This window comes from Photinus pyralis, unplaced genomic scaffold (assembly GCF_008802855.1).
Source record: "Photinus pyralis isolate 1611_PpyrPB1 unplaced genomic scaffold, Ppyr1.3 Ppyr1.4_LG5, whole genome shotgun sequence".
In the NCBI taxonomy this organism is placed as follows: domain Eukaryota; kingdom Metazoa; phylum Arthropoda; class Insecta; order Coleoptera; family Lampyridae; genus Photinus; species Photinus pyralis.
This window is the reverse complement of record NW_022170596.1, coordinates 10,715,078-10,735,850: the sequence shown is the minus strand read 5'-3', so window position 1 is coordinate 10,735,850 and position 20,773 is coordinate 10,715,078. Positions and strand designations below refer to the sequence as shown.

Genomic DNA, 20,773 nt, shown 5'->3' with positions numbered 1-20,773 from the left:
GCTACCACATTCCCGTTGACGGTACCCCCTTCCGACGTCCCGTTCACTCGCAATTCGCGTTTGAAGATTTGACTCCATCATCACTGAGATCGTGTCGCGGGCTAACACATTCTCTTTTACGGTACCCACTTCCGACGTCCCGTTCACTCGCAATTCACTTCTATTGGCGACACGAGAAAGAGAGACAGCGATTCGAGATTCACGAAACGTTAAACCGCGTGAGTTCGCAACGGAAGGTAAAAGGCGCCTGACTACTTCTCGAAGACGCGCGCGCGCGCGCCTCGCAAAAGGTCGTTAATTTCGCCCCTATGACAAAAAACAAAATTCCGCCACGCAGGAGTTGTGCGCGTTTACAACATCTTTCCGACGACACCAATTTGAAAAGAATCGGACCAAAACTGTAGTAGAAGATAGGAAAAAACTGAAAAACTTTCACGTTAGTATACTACGCTCGAGGATGACGCCCAGATGTCGCCAACCCCACATCATGTAGCCATGTCCCTAAGGTTGACAAAATTCACGGCCCTGTAGATACACGTACACCCGTTGCCTTTCTACAAGAGTTCTTCTACGCGCCCACATTTGCTGCCAGCCAGCCAGCCAGCCAAAGTGAGATTAAAAGCTACTTTTTACAAAAAAATTTTTTTGCAAAAATGCGCTAAAAACAGATTTTTGATTAATTTCTGGAATGGCAGACAAGAAGAGAATTAAATTAAAGAAAATACTGTTACTAACGGCGTTAAGTAAAGAGTTGGGGCTCTTGCATACTCAAAGGAGGGTACGACGGTGGGCAGTAAGACCTGTTAACAAATATAGGAGAAAATTTTGAAGGTTTCTAAATCTTTTTCAAGTAATGGTGACAAAGGATCAAGAAGAGCTGTACGCCCGACTACAAACAACTGCGTACAAAGTTTAAATTCTGCGAACTTCTGCGTCTCCTACAGACAAGCATATTTGCGGCAACCTACGTTTTGTATTTGTGCGTTCAAGCATAAACAAGGCCGTATATCAACATGGTATCGAACTACCTGCGGCTGCGACTTTCTGCAGCAGCGCCGTTCTGCGTACGAGCCTAAACCCGCCTTTAGTTTTTCGTTCTCTATCACCAGTATCCGCGCTTATCATTAACACTCGCAGTCCATTTATTATATCCACAGAACAGTATCGCGATGGTTAAACCGCGCAGACCGCTTTACCCTTCTAAAATTACGTAGTTGCCATTTCTCAAAAATGTGTGCATTATGTTGTATATACAGGGAAAAAAGAAATTAAACTTTTAAATCTTTATTACAGCCTTACTTTAAAGTTTAAAACGAAGTCCATCTTTTTCGATAGCCCTGGATATTAGTTTGATTAAAAAGTGCTAGTTAAGTTGCCTAACTGTCAAGTATGGAAAAACGATGGTTAGAGTTTTTGAGAAATTTAGAGATCATGATATTCGTTCAAAACTTTCTTGGCTTACCTGTAACAAATGCCTCTACCGAAAGAGTATTCTCGTTAATGAATACATTATGGACAGGTGAAAAAACTGCCCCTAAAATCTATACCTCACGCGCCTTACGGTTTGCACAATGTAACATGAAGAGTTGTGATCATTTTTATAAAACTCTCAACCAAAATCCGGAGTTAGTTAGAAAATGTCACTGAAGTGATACATACCAGTGTGTCTACGGATTGAAATATTCGATAAGAGGGAATCATGGCACGTCCCCTGTACGTGCACTTTTACTACATGGACGTCGTAACCTAAAATGGATCAAATACGGAGGTCTAATGGAAATACTGTGTGGGATACACCTGATATCTGAATCTGGGCAGACTATATGGTTTTAAAAATAAATAGAGATTATTTTTAATTATTTTTTTATAAAACTTTCTTAAAAGAGTCTTAAGAAGAGTTATTTTAAAAAGTTGACGGCCTTATGAACGCTCAAATTTTTTATTGTGACGATATGGCATCCAATAAACCATATCTGAAAAATGTATTCCATTTTACTTACGCCCTCAGTCAGTAAATTGCTTAGACTATTTTTCTATGGTAAATTGTATGATAGGGTTTGGAACACACGCTCCCTGGGCTTTACCAAACGTACTAAATAACGATAAATTAATAATAAACAAAGTTCTTTACTTGTTATCGATGTCGATTAATGTGATTCATCCTGTATAACATAAAACTTAACGAGGCAGTAACTTTTCCTTTAATATATTGGTAGTGTGATCGCGTCGGATACATTCGACGGTATTCGTTTAATTTCGTAGCAAAAGTGACGCCGCGCTGATCCGGCATTCTTCCATTTTGTATAGCGTTTACGTTAGATTCATCGTTTCACGTTTTCAACATTAAATTGCAAGTGTCTCCACATCGTGCACTTAAATATCGAAGGTAAGCTTTTAAGTTACATTTTTACGCATTATTTCGACCGCAAACTAGTCGTACTTTTATCAGATTCCGTTTTTGTTGACCACGCACGCGTGGCGTCCCTTTCATGCAACAATAAAACTCAATATATTGACTGTGTAAACGTTTCTGCTTATAGGTATACAAAATGTCAGAAGAACCAGAACAACAAATTGAAAGCGAAACTAATGCTGAGACTGCGAAGCCACCGAACGGGCCGATGGGCAGGGGCGGTATTCGAGGCTTCTCACGAGGCTCGCCCGGACCACGCGGTGGCCCTATGGGACGGGGTGGTCCACGAGGGGGAAGAGGAATGGGAATGATGAGAGGAAGGTAAGTAACACCAAAATTATCTGCTGTCTTTTTGTTATATTATCTTGTACTACTCGTAAATTTTGTGAGTAGATAGTTGCCTCGAAATGGAATTTTCCGTGTTCTTCGGGAAAAGTTTGTTGCTTTGATTTACCTGTCATATGTTGGTGAGGTATTTAGTAGATTGTGCAAGTTGTACCTATAGCCTACAACCGTTGAGTGAAGCAATTACTCAATACTACAACTTTATGGCTATAAGCTATAAGGAAGTTGCCGTAATAATACAAAACTCTTTTGCCCTATTACATACATATGAAACTTGAAGAATTGATATTTTTATCTGTATTGTTTCTTTGTAAAAGGGTTTTTTAAAACTTTATAATCACATTTCATAATAGTATTGAAAAAACCCAAACTGACAGATAATGATGTAAATAAAAGAGATATATTTGTAAATAAAATAACTCAAGTTGGATGGTGATATCAAGTGAACTATATTTTAGTTCGAGTGCCTGATGTGGGCTACCTATTTGATTAACCCTTCGATGGGCGTGCTAATTTAACTTTTGCAATGGTGTTGCTGTTAATATTCGTTGATCAGTCTCCAACCCCGAAGATATTCAGTTGTTCCTGCGAAAATATCCCCACAATGATGATATTTCTAGAAATGAAACAAGACCCTGTATTTGCTATATTTGTGACAAGCTTAACAATATCAGAACAAAATTAATTTGTATAGCATGTGGGAAAAATATGCGAAGGAAACACAGTAGCATGAAATGTTTCAATTCTAATGACGATCAGAGAATGGAAGTGGTTTTATTTTTTTAAACTTAGACTGATTCATACATTTTTAGTTTTTGATTTTTTAAATAAAAATATTGTGTTTATTCATGTTATGGGGCATAATCGGAATTTTCTAGTTTTCTTTAAAACGTGATATTAAGTCTTTACTTGCCCATCTTTTCTGTAATTTGATCATCTTCTATGGTTTCTGAGATCACCATAATAGACATCCTTATCTTGGACACAGTGTATATCAAATGCATGGTATAATAAAAAATCAAATGAATTAGTACAATGGAACACTTCTATCATTAATAAACGAATTTTTTATCGTAATAAGAGCGAATTTTTAATTAAAAATGAAAATATATTGCAAACTGTGTCGACTACTACTTTCCATCAATCTGTTCTTGTGATTTGCATTTCAGATTTTGACTTTACTGACGCAAGTGTGTCGCTGAAACTTAACGTTCTCCTTATGGGTGGTCGCATAAGATAGTTCGTTACGAGGGATTCACATGCGATTTGCCTTTGAAAGTTTTTTATTAATTTTTGCAGACTTACAATGTCTCTTTTTTTGTAGCGGCGAAGGTCCTCCAAATACTGAGTCAAATACAGAGAATACATAAAAATCAGGGGCGGACGAGTAAGCCAGTGCCAGTGATCAGTTGTCATTATAGTTTTCACATATAAATAATGTAATAATGTCAAACCGTTTAACTAGAAAAATATAAAATTAGGGCACAATTTTTTTCTATAATACCAACTTCTTTTATATATGTCTCACTTTCTTTCTGTTGTACATTCTTCAATTTTTGTGTTCTAATTCTAATAATAAATCTTCTACAACTATAGCTTGGTCTTATAATCATATAAAAAAAAATTCGTTCTGTGCAGGGTTTCTAATTTTTGACACTAGGGGATCTCTGTAATCGTCAGTACTATTAAAAAAAGTAATATAGGCGTATGTACTCTTTGGGTCATATTTAAAATGGTAAAATCAAAATTTTAAAGTAATTGCTCGCCTTAACAGATTGGGGGGGGGGGGGATACCAAAAATTGTCTATTTTAGAACGACCTTATATTTTCTTATTTAAAAGAAGCAGAAAAGTGTATGATTATTGAATTATCTACCACTTTCAAGTTATCAAGCCTATCCTCATTTTTGTAAATGAAAGATCCTGTATATTTTAACCTACAAATATTACATATTAAATTCTCTTTTCAAAAATATAACAAGAGATGTTTAAAAAAATATTTTAAAAAGATGTTTGAATTTTTGTGTGCTATATTTTAAAACGAAAATTTAATCCTATTTTTAGATAAAAATGTACAGTGTGTTCCATTAAAAAAAATGAGGTTAGATGTAATAACGTTTTACTTAACCCCCTTATTTATTTTGAAAACGATAATTTTAAGGAAACATTTTTCTGTATCTCTGTCAACTAAGGTAAAATAAAATAGGGTAATTCTGGCAATTTTTGTTTGACCCAACAAGAGCACATGACGCCTATATTACTTTCTTGATAGCACTAACAATTACAGACATTGCAAAATCATTCTCTAAAGGAAAATAATCATTGTCATCTTCACAATTGCCTTGATCACTCGACTCAAGGCTAAATAATGGTTTTCTTTCTGTAATTCTGATACTTTCAATGTTAATCTGTGATTTTGAAGTTGGGCACTATTGAATTTTAGTTTTAAGACTGCTACATTAGATGTATCTATCGCCTTGATCCTTGGAGAACTTTTCAGCACGTATCACGTGGATGGTGAAGATGGGTGGGAAACATTTCGATTCATGTTGATGGTTGACTTACTGACGTTTCATCACATACATATAGTTTCCTTATCTTCTTGCGTTAGCAGTTTCATTATTGATGTTGATCTTCATCAAATTCTAAGAAATTAATTCACTGATATTTGTAATACACATGTAGCTAACTTACTGTTAAAGTATTAGTTTCTTCGTTTTGTTCATCAAAGGAATGGCGTTTTTATTTAGCAACTTATAAGTTAAATATTTTATTACTAACATGCTTTTCGTTGATATGTCTCGATCTCTTTAAAACTGTAATTGCTTTGGCGGGCATTCTAAAATAACTCTATAATTAAAGTAAGTAACCAGTAAGTTAGATACAGTGATAATGATATAATTTTAAATTGATAACCTATCAAGTGAATTTTTGCTCAATTCATGGCTGATATAGGTACTCAAGATTGAAGGACTTTGAACTGTGTCCAATGTAAGGCTGTCTATCATGGGGAGTACCGAAAATTTGCGCAATTAAAGAGTTAAAAAGAAAACCTGAAAACTCCTATTACTTTCGAAGATATGCCAGAAGAAGCGAAATTTACCTATTTCGTTTTTATGTTTCCAAATGTTATTTGAACAGATACAAAAAAATGAAAAACACTTTCTTATTGCTACTTAGAGATTTGCAATATAACCTTTTGTTTCGGAGAAATTATCATCGAGGTTATTTTTTATATGGCCCGCAAAAGAAAAATGTCTTGGAAGATGAAAAAAATTTGTATTCCCACACGATTATAGCGGCGTGCGCGGGAGCATCATGCTGCTGAAACCAACTGAGTTTCTAGCTTTTGTTTTTTTTTGTGCCGTACATCATCGTATTCGTAATAAAAAATGATACCTAACACAGTATGTACCTACTTTTTTTACAAGTCATATAAAAAAATAAAGTTAATGATTTAATAAGGAGGTGTTTTTAACTTTTCTATATTTGTTCCAAAAAAAAAACAAGAATGGCAGATTTCGGTTGTTTTGGCATATCTTTGGAACTAATCGGAATATATATAATCTGCCTGCAAAGAATTGTGACACAAAGCTAATGCTTCAAACCCGACCATTCTACGATGATTCCTTCTGGAGTTATACTTAAAAAACCTTTGCAACCGACCGACCGAACAGCCAAAGTAAATATTTAAACGCTACTTTTTTTATCTCCATTATCTCCAAAAACGAAATTCAAAAAAAAATTGGGTTGTGGTTATATCCTTTTATTTGTTATTGTGAAAAGCCTCTAGGTAAAGAATTGTGCGCTGAATTGTGCTATATCAACTCCAGTTCCATTTTCAGGTACTCTATTGAAATTGAGTATACAGCGACACTGAATTTTCATGATACAGTCAACTCTATCTTACAGTTAATTTCTATGGAAACAAATGTATTCATATAGATAGGAGATCGAATTTGTGAAAGGTCGGCGCTTATTTTGCTATACTGTACCAAATTCGCGATCATAGAAGCTATTGAGGTTATCAATTAATAGTGTTTATTACTTGTGGACGGTGAATATTTTGTGACGTTTTAAAAGGTAGGTAGTGATTAGTGTAAATAATTAAAAAGTGATTACAAATTTTCCTTCAATGAGCTGATTGCATGAAAATTGTCAGTTCTGTAAAATTATATGGATCTTTGCACACTTGAGAAGCGACTGTGGTGAAGCACTATTTTCGTAAAAAATCTATGTATGGATTTTGCGAAATTTTACAAAATCTGGGAATCCAAAAATCTGATTTATATCTGCATAAAAGTGTAAGTTGTTATATTTTATTTTTTGTTTAAATTATCGTTCTATATTTTTCAAATAAATACTTTGTTATATTCTGGCTTTATTATCCAGGGCTTATTGAAATCGAAAAAATTTGGTTTGGCTTAAATAATTTTGCAATATAATTTTCGGATACAAACTCTTGAGAATGTTGTTTTAATCAGTAGGTGCTTAAATAATAGCCAGTGAGATAACAAAGTGCATTCTATTTTTTTTACTTATTCGTTTTGTAAAATAATGTTTTTTTGTTTTGCAGATACATCTTTATGTGCCCCGTGTGTGGAACCACCTTTAATAAACAATGCAATTTAAGTAGACACGCCCGTAATGTGCATAATTCTTCACTGGGAGAAAGAAAGAAGACATTGGCTTGTCCTTTATGCTCTGATTTATGTGTTACATACCATGATCTTGATCAGCATATTCAAAGTACACACTCTATCAAGATAGTGGAGGAACAGCTAATTTTCAATGGCCCGCAAGAATTTCAGGAATGGAAAGATAAAATTGAATCTGAGACCTTGGCGAATTACCGGGTCATGAGTTCCTGTGTTAAAAAGAAAAAATCGTTGAGGATTACAAAATATATTTGCCATAGAAGTGGGAAAATTTCTAAGTACAAAGAGGATCCTAGGCAGAGGGCACCAAAGGTAAGTGTCATATTGAAATTACTCATTAATTTAAGGTGTCCTAACTAAAATTTTCATTTCTGTGTGAGTGGCCATATGCATCATTTTTTAATCGGATTTAACAATTGTTATGATGCTGCAAAACCCACCTAAGAGAATGAAATGATGAATGACTTGAAAATCAGGATAAATGTGGTTCCCCTTTGATAAAAATTTAACATATTTAAACATTTTTTTTTCTATACAGCGATTTATTGCAAAAGTGCAAATTTTAGATGAGACACCCTGTATAGAATAGTGATTAGATCTACTACAAATGAGTTAGTGCAGTGACTGCATGACCATAAGTTATTTACATACCTCATAAGAATACTTCAGTTAATGAATCTTTGTTTTAGGTTAAAGGATCTAACAAAATCAACTCGAACTGTCCTGCCAGAATTATTTACACGGAAAAGAAGGGAAAAGTGAAAGTTAGTTTCTTTGGGACGCATGTTGGTCATGCTCAAGACATTGATAGACTACGCATTCCAAATCCTGAGAGAGAGGCAATTGCTGCCAAATTAATTCAGGGTATATCGCCGAAACATATATTAAGAGAAATCGGAAAGGAATTTGATCCAACAAAGAGAATTTCATATACCACAAATCGCGACATTCACAATATAAAACAATCTTTGAAAATACCACTAAATAACATCTTTGATTATGATGATGCCTCAAGTGTTGATTCTCTTATTAGTAAGTTGAAGCCTTTAGTTCAAGATTCTGCAGGAAATCCAATTCTTTCGTACAAGCCATATGGTGTTGAAGACGAAGATATCGGAACGAACAATTTTTTCTTAGTCTTTATGAATCCGGCTCAAAGTGAATTATTAAATATATATGGAGGTGATATTCTCATGATAGATTCAACACATGCCGGTAACCCTTATAAAGTACAGCTAACCACTCTTATGGTAATCGACGAAAACTCTGAAGGCTTTCCTGTCGCATTCCTTTGGTCAATTATGCAAACCGAAGTTATTTTCAAACATTTTTTTACCGCCATTAAAAAAAGGGTACCTAATATTGCACCTAAGTCTTTTATGTCTGACGATACAAACACATTTTACAGTGCATTTACAAGTGTATTTGGTCATCGTCCTAATAAACTTATGTGTGATTGGCACGTTAAAAAGAAATTGTTTGAAAGTTTATCGAAGATATCTTCTGCAGAGAAGAAAAAATATGTTAAAAGCTCGTTGCAATCACTTATTAATGAGGTGGATGCCGGCAAGTTTCAGAAAATATTGCCTATATTTATTGAGAGTCTTTTAGAAGATCCTGATACGGAAAAGTTTGGTGGATACTTTTCTAAGTATTACTCAAACAGAACAGAACAGTGGGCAAATTGTCTTAGAAAACAGTTTCACAAAAATACAAGCATGGCGTTAGGAAAGTGGTATCGGGAGTTAAAACACAATGCATCTTTAGGCGAGAAACGCCAACAATCACTGGACAATAGTATACAAAATGTATTGCAATGCTTAAGACAGAAGTTTTTAAAAGGGCTTATATTGCATAATAAAGTTCCTCACACATTACAGCTTATCAGAAAAAGACACCAAGTAGCTTGTACATTTTTAAATCAGGTTGATATACAAAGAGAAAGTGATACTACCTTTTCAATTGCTTGCTGGAGAAAAGACGGCATGTTACTTGAAAATTACCATGTGGCTGTGCTGGTTGAACAAGAACAGTGCAAATGTGCGTTCCTTTGTGCCGAGTGCAATAAATGTTTACACATGCTATCTTGCACCTGCAATGACTACAATGTGCAGTATAACATGTGCGTACATCAACACCTTGTGTGTCTCAAGTATTTTGACGCATTGCCACATGAAAATGAGGTTCAACTTGTCGAAACTTTTAATGATGAAAACAGTAATTCAGAGTATGAAGACGGATATGAACATAATATTAGTATGAGACATAGTCCGGAGCCCATGCTTGATTGTCAAGAGCTGGAAGTTGAAAAGATTGCTGCTTTGGAAAAGTGCCACGCATTAATAAATGAAATTTCGAACTGTCAAAGTGTTGCGGCCGTTTCCTACGCTGTCACCAACTTAAATACTATAATATTAGGGATAAATGAAATTGAAAAAACAGTTGCAACAACTGCATTTCATTCCGATAAAAAATTAAATTAAATTCCTTTGAATTACTAGGCTTATGTATTGTGACACGATTTGTAAGAAATATTGTCTTGCTTATACATGGAATACATTTTTTTTAATATTTACAGTGTGGTTGATTTGCAAATTAGTTTTAAGAGATTCTTTATACTTCATTTAGGTATTGGACTTATTAACAGACCCTTACTGGAAATAATTCCCTTATTCAGATTTCAAAAACGCTTATAACCAATAATTGGAAATTCTGCTTTAGATTATCGATGTTTTTTGTAGGTTCAGCAGTAGCACACTTATTTTGAGCCTGGATCGTGCCCTTTGTTCACATTAAGCATCTGATTTTACTTTTTGCACTAAAATTAGCAAAATCACCATTTTGAAGATTACCTTAGAACTATAATTGCACAAAATGTACAGGGTGTCCAATTAAAAAATGTCCTCGTAAAGGTTACAGGCCATATCTATGGAACCACAACGTGAGGGAAAAAGATTTTGTTGACAAGAGAGACTAAGAGAAATCTCTGGAAATTATTTTCAAGTATCTAGGTTTGCCATTAGAGGGCGTAAGATTCGTGGTTAAGTAGAAAAATGATTTTTGTTTAATATACCTACCGAGAAATATACCAAACATGCAAACAAATCTTATATGAATTTTGCATTCTTTTAATACAGCACATATTGCTCTCTCATAAAATCTGAGGGGTGGAGAAAGGGAACATCTCTTTTTGGAATTGAATGTAACTGCGATTTAACTGAACCAATTTTTACATAATTGGTCTTATTTGAAAGAGCTCCCTTCGTGTAATCAGATTTTACATGAATAGAGTATTTTTAGTAAATGTGATGAGTGATAGGCGCGGTTTGACATTAATATATACTTTGCAGGTTTTCTTAAACATTTCAATTGGAACGATATAATTATTATCTATTCTCAAATAAGATGAAAAAGTGAAAATATCAGTGAAAACTGCATTTTGATATTTGTTTCCCACGCAGAGATATGGCCAAAAGAGCACCATGCACGTGTAGTACAAGATCCCACATAAGGTCAACCTTCGCTCATCTGTTTTACCGAGTGAAATATATTTATCACATGGAGGGCGCGCATGCGCACTCCCCGAGTCCCTCGCGAACGATACACATGTTTCTCTCTCGCACGCTACTTATAGTAATGTGACAGCTGATCGTGGTGTACGCATCGATGTGAGAGAGTGCGCTCTCTCCATGTGGTAGAAGCAGACAGAAATAGTATTTACATTCATTTTAATTTAGGGTACTCTGCACTTAATTTTTTAGGCAACCCATTTGCAATGTGTTTGTTTACATATCAGATTGATAAAAAATGTATTTCACTTGGTAAACAGATGGGCGAAGATGGCCTTATGTCGGATCTTACACTAATGTTTTCACAGTTGGTACACATCAGGTAAATCATAGCTTAGTTCTTTCTTAATTGCCAAATCTAATTTCTTTTAATAAGAGGCACTTCAAATCTATCATTATCATAGATTGTGATGGTTGAAGAATATTCGTACTATGTACAAATATCTAACTTTGCAGAGGCGGTATGGGAGGTCCCCCTGGCGGGCGTGGAATGATGAGAGGTCGTGGCGGTTTTAGAGGTGGACCTAGAGGAGCACCACGCGGCGGTCCAAGAGGGGCACCGCGCGGAGGTCCCGGACGGTTTTCGGGTGTGTAACATACAGGTGTTCATTTGCATTTCATCTACTAAGTAATTTATTATTAGGCGGAGGCATGGGTGGTGGTGGAGGTGATGTCCCAGATGCTAACCAAGACAATGATCAGAGTGGTGGTCTTGGCGGTAATCTCGGCAGGGGCGGTTATAGAGGACGCCCAGGAGGTGGCGGTATGGGTAGAGGAGGCCCGATGGGAGGACGTGGGATGAGAGGAGGCCGTGGTGGTGACAGAGGTGGTCGTCCCGGCGATAGGGGAATGAGATTTGGTGATCGTGGACGTGGTGGAGATAGAGGTTCAAGAGGTGGTGGTTTTGGCAGATTTGGTGGTGGCCAAGGTGGTGATAAACGACCCGGCGGACCTCCCAGCTTGGGCGGGCCAATGGGCGGTAAAAGACCTAGATTTGATAATGGCTCAAATGGATTTGGCCAAAACGAGTAAGTCTGCCTACATGTAATGTATTACAATTATTGACTTGATTTTTATGTAGTCGATCACAGTCATTTGGTGGTGGTGGAGGTGGATTTGGACAGTCTGCGTCATATGGTCAGTACAATCAACCTAACTATGGCAATAGTGGTGGTAGTGGGGGTGGTTATTCAAATTACGGTAACAGTAATCAATATGATGGTTCAGGAGGAGGATATGGTGGCGGCTATCAATCTGGAAATGACAGAGTGTCCTATGGCCAGTCGGGCGGATATAGCAGCGGAGGTCCTTCAAATGATGGCTATTCAAGTTCGTACGGCGGTATGAACTCAAACACACAAGGGTATGGCGGCGGCGGTGGTGGATACAGTAGTGGAGGATATGGTGGGCAGTCAGGAAGCGGTGGCGGATATGATGACAGAGGAGGATATCAATCTGGTGGATTTGGTAAGTTCTCAATTTTCCTATCTTGATTAAAGAACTTATTGATACTTTTAATAACCATTATTTATTCGGCCAAGCAGAAAAGAAACAATATCAATCGCATGTCAATAATAAATATCGATCAACTGATGATTCTTCAGTAACTAAAATAACTGTGATAGTCTTCTATTTTTAAGAACTTATTTATGTATATTTTACTAACAAAAAAAAATCTAAACCATGAAAAAAATTAGATAATTAGCGCTAAAGAAATCAAGAGAGATGATCAGGTGATATTACTTAGTAACACTTGCAAAAACAATATTGTAAGAATGAATTGTACTACCATGAGAAATATGAATATCTTACTCCAGCATTTTCATCTTTTTCATAAATACCTATACATTTTGCTTGTGGAAGCTCCTTTTGCACTTTGAAGTATACTGGGAAGGTGGAACGTTTTTGGGCAACTAAAAGACTACGAAAGTGCTTCTGATCCCCATAGTAGCAACCCATATGAGATTAAGAGATGATTTTGTTATTTATTAATATTTAAATATTTTTTGCTTTAGTTTATCTACATATGAAACATTTTGATTAATAATGCATATTAATTATTATGGTTGCTTCAAATATTTGGTTTGTATTAAAAATGAATTTGCAATTCCACTTTCGATTAGTACCTGCTAACGATACTTTTATTAATGCTTTCTTTTCTTTTTACAGAAGCCCAATTTAAACCCTTAACCCCACTTTTATTTTCTCGTTACAGAGTCCCAGGGGGGTTACGGTGGTAGTGGTGGTGGTGGACCTGGTGGCTATGGAAAGGATTTTGGTAAGTCCAGACCGAGGCATTGAACCATATCTAGTTTTTTTTACTTTTGCATCATTTATTAAACATACAAAAGAATATTAAGGGAGTGCACAAAAAGTAAAAAATGATTGTGTTTATTATGAACTGCGAAATAGTTGACAAATTATTCAGTATTACTCATTTTTGCTGACAAAGAAAGTGTGTTGGTCTGTAAACTTCCTTGCTGATTATGCTGATGTTTTGGCTGTAATTTTATTCAAAGACCCATTGGTTAGGTTATTTATTGTATTGTGTAATGTAGGTGTTGTAAACTTCATTACGTCAATCAACTCTACCCTTATAAAAGGGACGAAACGTATTTATTTTCATAATACAAAATAAATGTGACACACCAAGTTCTCATACTATTGGCCGATGTATGTTAATTTATGTCAGCAATTTAGAAGAATCAATGTGAAAATAAATATAAGTACTTTGACACAACTTTAATATTTGTTTGATTTTTAATCTCAAATTCACTTATAGGCAGGCAGCATTCATAAATCGTTGGAAACTAATTCAATATGGTGTTTTAGACTAACAAGCCCAATTTAAGAAAAAGAGGAAATTCATCTTTTCATAACTTCTACGTCATTAAAAATAGTATTCGTCGGGCTTTATTGTCCCTTAAAATAATTTTTGTGTTTGTACTAGTGCAGTACCTTTACTAATCTCGACAACACAAATCAGCCAGAAGTTCAACAAAAAAAAATGTGTTTGTCAATTAGTAATATTAAACAATTTTAACGAAATTAAAATTCTTTTATTTTTCACAACAATGTGTTGATTTGTTTCGTTCAGAATTGCATGGCTCTTTATTTGACATCTATTGTACTATCATCATAAACAACAGATTGGTACAGGTTGATTTTTGGATTATTTTTGTATATCTAACTGAATATTATGTCCAAGTAGGTAATTTTTAAACTTAGTGAAAATGTATCTCACACAGTATGATATAAGAAATAAAGCAGTAGTGACAAATAATTTCATTTGTAGAAATTTTCTATGATTAATACTAGTTACATATAATTTAAAAAAATAGATGTATTATTGTATCTTTCTAAGTTTTAATATACAATAACTCGTAAGGAAATGAATCTTGAATTTTTATTGCACAAATCGTAAAAGCCGTCTAAAGGTTGAAATCCCTTCCAGCTATTGAAGCTGTAGAATTGATGCAAAAACAAGTATAGAAATGCTTGGAATCAATATATTATAGCATTAGTGCTGGTAAACCGTGGCATTTTATCAATATGCCCTTCAATGTTCAAGGAATAACATTTCTACCTGAAAGCACTATTTTATACATGCATTACCAGAGCAAGCTACAATGTCACACTTATATCTATTAATAGAAGTGTGTAATGGTACTAAAAGCTAATAAATACAAATATTATAAGTAAGTAATAACAATTCATTACAAAAGTCTAATTTTATGTACAGTTTGATAAAATGTAGTTTTGCTATTACAGCATCTAGGTACATCTTCCAGTGCAGTTAGAAAAAACTACTGCAAAACGCTATGGTTACACCACTATTTATATGTGAGAAAACAATAAATCCCGGAATTCATCCACAAAGTATTCCATAGCTAAATCGTTTTCGAGTTCACCAAATAGTTAAATTCTACAATAAAAACCACACGTCACAAAAAAATAAGATAAAATACTCCTAATAACGGTTTAGCATTGCATACGATTGAACATTTCTATTGTTGTACACTCTGCTATGATCTTTAAGTAAGTATAGCCTCTGTCAATGTATGCAGTCACGGGATTTGATATCTATTTTTTTGTCATTTCTGATGGTAAGTGCTCACCATCTCAAAACGACACTAATTTTGGGCGAAGATCACACTGATTGTGCAATTTTTGAACATTGTCACTCTTCTGGGTTCCAATCATGATTATCTTCACGATTTTGTTAATCTGTAGTACCTACCTTTAGGCTATTAATAAGAGTATCGCAGAATAATGGATGTTTAGCTTGAAGGGATGGTGGTTTTTTTAAAACAGTGTATTAGAAAAAAAATCAACTCGAGCTCCTCATGTATATGCGTATGTACCTATATCTTCTGTACTATTTAGTGCACAATTACTTACAAGAGAATATTCTAGAATCAGAGACAGACAATTGGTAGCCATACTAATCGTCGAATGTAGTAAAGAAGCCTGCAAATATATGAATAAGAGCAATCAATCAACCTTTATAGTATATGTGATAAATTGTTAGGGAAAAATTTTCTCTGAAGATGCAATCATCACTAATTATACACTGTGTCCCAAGATGTTTAGTGCAAAGGAATCTGAATCAATTATGAGGTACTATAGTGTGTTCAGCTCTTCAGATGCAGTATGAGCGCTTATCGACTAAATGTGTCTTTATTCTCGTTTGTCATTTCTAAACAATGTTATCATTTTTCTTTAAATGACACTGTCATCACACCTTAGAACGTCGCTTAATTCGTAAACGTGATTCTGTACAAACTTTATATTCTAAAACCCCTTAAATACAAAGGTTATTTAACAATTAACGAGACAAATTATTATTGCTCAAAAACGGTTTATTCAATCAGTACAAAACTATTGTTACTTTTCAATATAGTCCCGGCAACTCTTATGTCCCTTCTTTCTGCTAATTTGTAAATACCATTGGCATAAAATTCTTCGGGTTGATCTCGTAGCCATTTTTTAAATAGATTTCTGTCTACCTGTTGTAATGGTATCAGTATATTTATAGGTTTATATATATATCAATTCCAAGAAACAGTAACTTTCATAATTATGAGCCGATTTCGACCAAACTTTAATGGTTGGTGTAACTCGTAAATATCTCTGTTAAATTCGTGAATCGGCCAATTCCCATTTGTAAATGTTCGAGATGACTTTTAAAAGTCAAACCAAAGACAAATTTAAGATGCGCGAAAACTGTCACAGCAAAGACATCAAACGTAGAACGAATAGCTTACTATGTTGCTAAACGAAGGTGCATTGATTCACTTTTCACTCGCCTCACTAAAAATGAATTTTAGAAGGTACATGAAATTATAATTTGTTGTGCAATTGTGATTAGTAAAAATATATGTGAATGTATTTTACCAATAAAGAATTATTCTTACAACAGAATTATTATTTAATGCAATTTACACACGGCTAGTGTATATTTACCAGATTATTCATTCATGGTACAAGATAAGGTTTCAGATTCAGTTGCCAGTTCCAACACGTATCTTGGGCGTTTTTACGTCCGTGGGGTTCATTCCGCCTCTAAAATTGAATACCTGGGGTTTATATCTTGGGATAATAATTGGCGGCTAAGGAGGGCTGTGCTAACCACACTGCCTCCCTGGAATTCGTTCCAGTTACAGCTGAGGCTAAATTAAGCGACGCGCTTAGACCCCTATAGCATTGCAGACACTCATAAAAGGGCGACTATTATTATATAAAGATATTTGTGAAGAAATTATGGAGGAACTTTGATATATTGCTGCTGCTAGTAATGTTGAGGTTATCTTTGAAAACTGATGAAAATCCTAAACGAAGAAAGTTTACACATTGAAGATATACAACCTGTACTTAAACTATGTATATGCTGAGAAATGTACACTAAAGGTACATCGTTATCAAATAGTCATTCACCTACATTACTTTACATGAAAAGGTAATTATGATCAAACTCTATATTTTCAAGATTTATTAAAATACATTGATTAAAGTTTTTCTTATTACAGCTGAAACTATTTGCAATGGACGTATGTGTAATCTTGTTTTGCAGTTTAAATAGAAACAAATGAAGAGCAATTGGACCTTGGGGGTTCAAAGTGGTTTTCCCACAAATGAATATCCAAATCTTTAAATGTCACATGTTGGAGAACTCCAATTTAACTCTTTCTTTATAGGGGACCTTGTGCAACAAGGCACAAATCGAATGATATATAATCATGTCTTAACACTAGAACGATAGCAAATTTAATATTCCTAGAACGGTGGGAGCTCAAAATGTTTAACCACCATATTTTTTTAAATTAATGGAAAAATGGGTGACAATCATTTGAAATTAAAAATTAAAATTGCACATAGAAAAGGAATTTTGCGCAGTAGATTATAAGCTACCTCGAGAGAAATCCACTGTCTTTGACTTGGTAAAGCTCAATTACTCATTTTCAAACATCTGTTCACTGAGTGGAAACGTGAATGAAAAGGAGTGCCATTTTTATTTTGTGATGCAGAATTTTAGCAACATATTTTAAAATATTGGAATATAAAATAACTGCGCCTAACTAAAAATGACCCCAATAGGATTCCACTTTATCCTTTATAATGGATAAAAGTCACAAAGTAGCACACAAATAGAAACAAAAGAGGCCAGACGCAATATCAAAATCGGTCAAAAATGGCTCCCAACAGTCGTTCTAGTGTTAAGTAATTGTGAAAGAAAAATATATACTTTAACTAATTGTAAGAACAAACATTTCCCCGACGAAAGCGCACGATACATATTAAAATGCAGAAAGAGGACTTGAGGTAACCTACCTTCATAGATATAATTAGATAAGTCCGTATAAGTAATTGATTGAGTAATCACCTGCACGATGCTACTTATTAGCTCTGGCACATTTAAATTGTAGGTAGGTAAAAAATTTACCCACTCTCATAAAACTATTTCATTTTTATCATTATTTTATCTTCTAAAAATAACTGCAACATTATTAATTTAGAAATCTGTATATAGATATTTTAATGATTTAAAAGGATAAACTTTGAGGTACGATCTAACACTAATGTTGCAATTTAAACTTTTTCTCAAATTGCCATCAATAGTTACTTGTGGCATATAAAATAACTATCATTAATTAATTTCATATATTCTTATAGAAGAATAGTGAGAATTAACAGTAGCATGCAGTGTATTCCTATCAGCTTGGATAAGACCATGTAGTATAGCAAGTATAGTAGGTGTAAGATTGCACTGTGCAATAATAGCTAGAAAGTTACCATAAACATTACAGTATACAGAATAATATACATTATTCAAATTGAAGCATATGAGGTATACATAAAACCAATAACCGTTGTTTACTAATGCACTTCAACCTCAGATCTAAGTGATACTAACTTGCATACAATCATGGTTTTTTTATTTTTGCGATAGAGTATATACTGGCAAATAAACTTCTATATGAATAACAAATTGACGTAATCATATGCGTAAAGAACAAACCTACAATTCCTGCATTAGAGTAGAGCAAACTCGCAAGAGCTCAAGGGTGTGGCTCTATTGATGAATTTGCTGAAATTAGTTTTCGAGTCTAAAATCCCAAATTAATCAAATTGTTACTCGATTTTTTTAACTACTGGTGGGTCACTCGAGGCTCTGGCGAACCTTACCATTAATAAACTTGTTGCGTTGAGGATAAAGGGTTTGTTCATTACACTGGTGATGCTGAATACATAAAATAGTTTTGTTTCTAACCAAACGCCACAATGTTCTGTAACTTGTTCTAATTTACTTTTGTTTATAGGTTGATGATCTGGAGATCGTAAAATTGGTTTACTGGAATATGTACGAAGCATAAGTCGAAAGGATGTAGGTAATTGTGGTAAGTGTAGCGGTTGCAGGTAATTTCGATTGTACGAGAACTGTTTATTATATACTCTTAAATAAAATTATGAAATTGATCGCATTTTATTTTTGCATCCTTTACATCCTAAAAATCGGAGATTATCTCCATGGCCACGATTCTCAATCTTATTACACCAGGAAAGCCATATATTGCATCAATTATTAAGAGCATAAATGAAAATTTGGTTACAAGCTGAATATGGGGGTTTATTGTCCACGTCTCATAAATGTTTTATGCAAAATCGTGTCAATTTTCAGAAGTACTTATTGTTTTTTTTTTTAAATGATTTTTACGAAAGCAAAAGATAGGTAAAAACCAAAAAGAAATAGATAGTTATTAATTTATTTAAACATACTTTTTATTTGGATTTTCAACTGTGGCCCGTGGCGCATATGAAAAATTATATTTTGGCTCCTTTGAAAGGTCCATACCTGGGAATGGTATGTGCAAAGAATTCCAGTGGTCACATGAAATCAAAAGTTTGGAGGAGGCTAAAGACCAAGGGAATAATCCAGTATAAGATATTTGAAGTCATTGGACAAATACCTCTCATATTTTGCTTAATCTCGTTATTCTTTCTCTTGGCATTTTTTTAAATCATGCATGTTGTAAGTTTTACAATACAGTCTTGCATGAATGTATGTACGTACAGTCATTAACAAAATTAATGATCGCCGAATAGGTAAAACCATTGAATTTATGTCTAAAACCTGCAGCATACGCAACCAACAGTTGAATTTGTTGTGCAACTGGAAATGCGAACCAATAAATTAAAAATTCTTGAAAAACCGAACGAAACCTGATGTGATAGGTATGTTGCTTCCTTATGCTGCAGAGTGTATGTATTAGGCAATCATTACTTTGTCAATGACCGTATACATTTTTTGTACGTAAGTTCCATTTTATCTTTCTAAAAGTCGAACTACTATAACCTCAACAATTTATTAAAAGCGCGAATGATGATCGGAGACTAACTGCTAACCATGTGGGTAGATAACTTGATCACTTTAACTGTAAGGGTAGCTTGTGAAACAGATAGTTGTGCATTCTTATGATATCTGTCATTCTTATTTCAAATGGAATATGATAGAATAGAGGAATAGATTTTTCATCCTCTTGGAAAAAAGGTGGATTTTTTCAAAAATCGTGAGATCTTGGAAACGGTTCAACTTTACGGGCCCAAAAAATTATCTTCTTTTTTATCATAAAACAAGGTATGTTTCCGACCAAATTTCAAACCCCTACGACATTTTTTCGCAAAAATAGGAATAAAAAACGAAAAAAACGATTTTTCTAGGAAAATTGGAGGTTAAGTGAAAATAGTGCAGATACAAAAGTTGCTCATTTTTTTAATCTCTATGACTTTTACATTTAACATTTTCGTCTAAAATTAATAGTTTTGCCACAATTTGCAAAACACCAGTTTCAACCCCCGGGATTTCACCCGCGGAAAAATTCAGCTGTTTTAATTATTTTCTCCCAATTTCTATTCATTTCACCTGCCTGAAAAACCCGGTTTCGCCCGGTAACTAATTTTTTTTTAAATAAATTATCTTAGAACTATTTAGCCTGGACTATCATTCTTAAATAATTTTTTTAATTATATATGAATTCTCGTATTAGCCGCATGTGAGGTAAATTATGAAGTTGTTTAAGCCACTCTATCCAAATTTGACATAATATTTATAAGGTTAATATCGTGTCATCGTAGGGTAATAGTGAAAAAAAGTTATTTTGGATGTCCTTCAGAAGAGATTTTGTCTTTTAAAAGTAGACAGGGAAACACAATACGCGAATTTAATACATACAGTATAAGTTTGTAACTTTTTTACAGATTACCAGCCTACTCCTCCATCCACCATTTAGA

The 20,773-nt window shown here is 34.3% G+C and overlaps 1 protein-coding gene across 8 annotated transcripts; it reads left to right on the top strand.

The window, feature by feature from the left end:
* Positions 1-2,234: 2,234 nt before the first annotated feature.
* On the top strand, positions 2,235-18,962 carry LOC116171071 (glycine-rich cell wall structural protein 1.8-like). Of its 8 annotated transcripts, XM_031487736.1 has the most exons (8): positions 2,235-2,386; positions 2,541-2,734; positions 11,441-11,571; positions 11,628-12,012; positions 12,066-12,121; positions 12,212-12,451; positions 13,200-13,262; positions 13,767-16,400. In XM_031487736.1, the coding sequence occupies exons 2-8, from the start codon at positions 2,550-2,552 to the stop codon at positions 13,781-13,783; spliced, it is 1,077 nt and encodes a 358-aa protein (XP_031343596.1). In that variant the 5' UTR covers positions 2,235-2,386; positions 2,541-2,549; the 3' UTR covers positions 13,784-16,400. The 8 variants fall into 8 exon arrangements, with proteins under 8 accessions (XP_031343596.1, XP_031343595.1, XP_031343592.1 ...); XM_031487735.1 differs by lacking the exon at positions 13,767-16,400 and adding an exon at positions 18,805-18,962 and having other exon boundaries at positions 12,066-12,451; XM_031487732.1 differs by lacking the exon at positions 13,767-16,400 and adding an exon at positions 18,805-18,962 and having other exon boundaries at positions 12,066-12,451; positions 13,154-13,262.
* The last annotated feature ends 1,811 nt before the right edge of the window (positions 18,963-20,773 follow it).

Coding starts and splice junctions, on each gene's coding strand:
- LOC116171071 (XM_031487728.1), top strand. CDS start 2,550: ATGTCAGAAGAACCAGAACAACAAATTGAAAGCGAAACTAATGCTGAG. Junction 2,735..7,333: donor ATGGGAATGATGAGAGGAAG/GTAAGTAACACC, acceptor TTTGTTTTGCAG/ATACATCTTTATGTGCCCCG. Junction 7,728..8,104: donor CTAGGCAGAGGGCACCAAAG/GTAAGTGTCATA, acceptor TCTTTGTTTTAG/GTTAAAGGATCTAACAAAAT.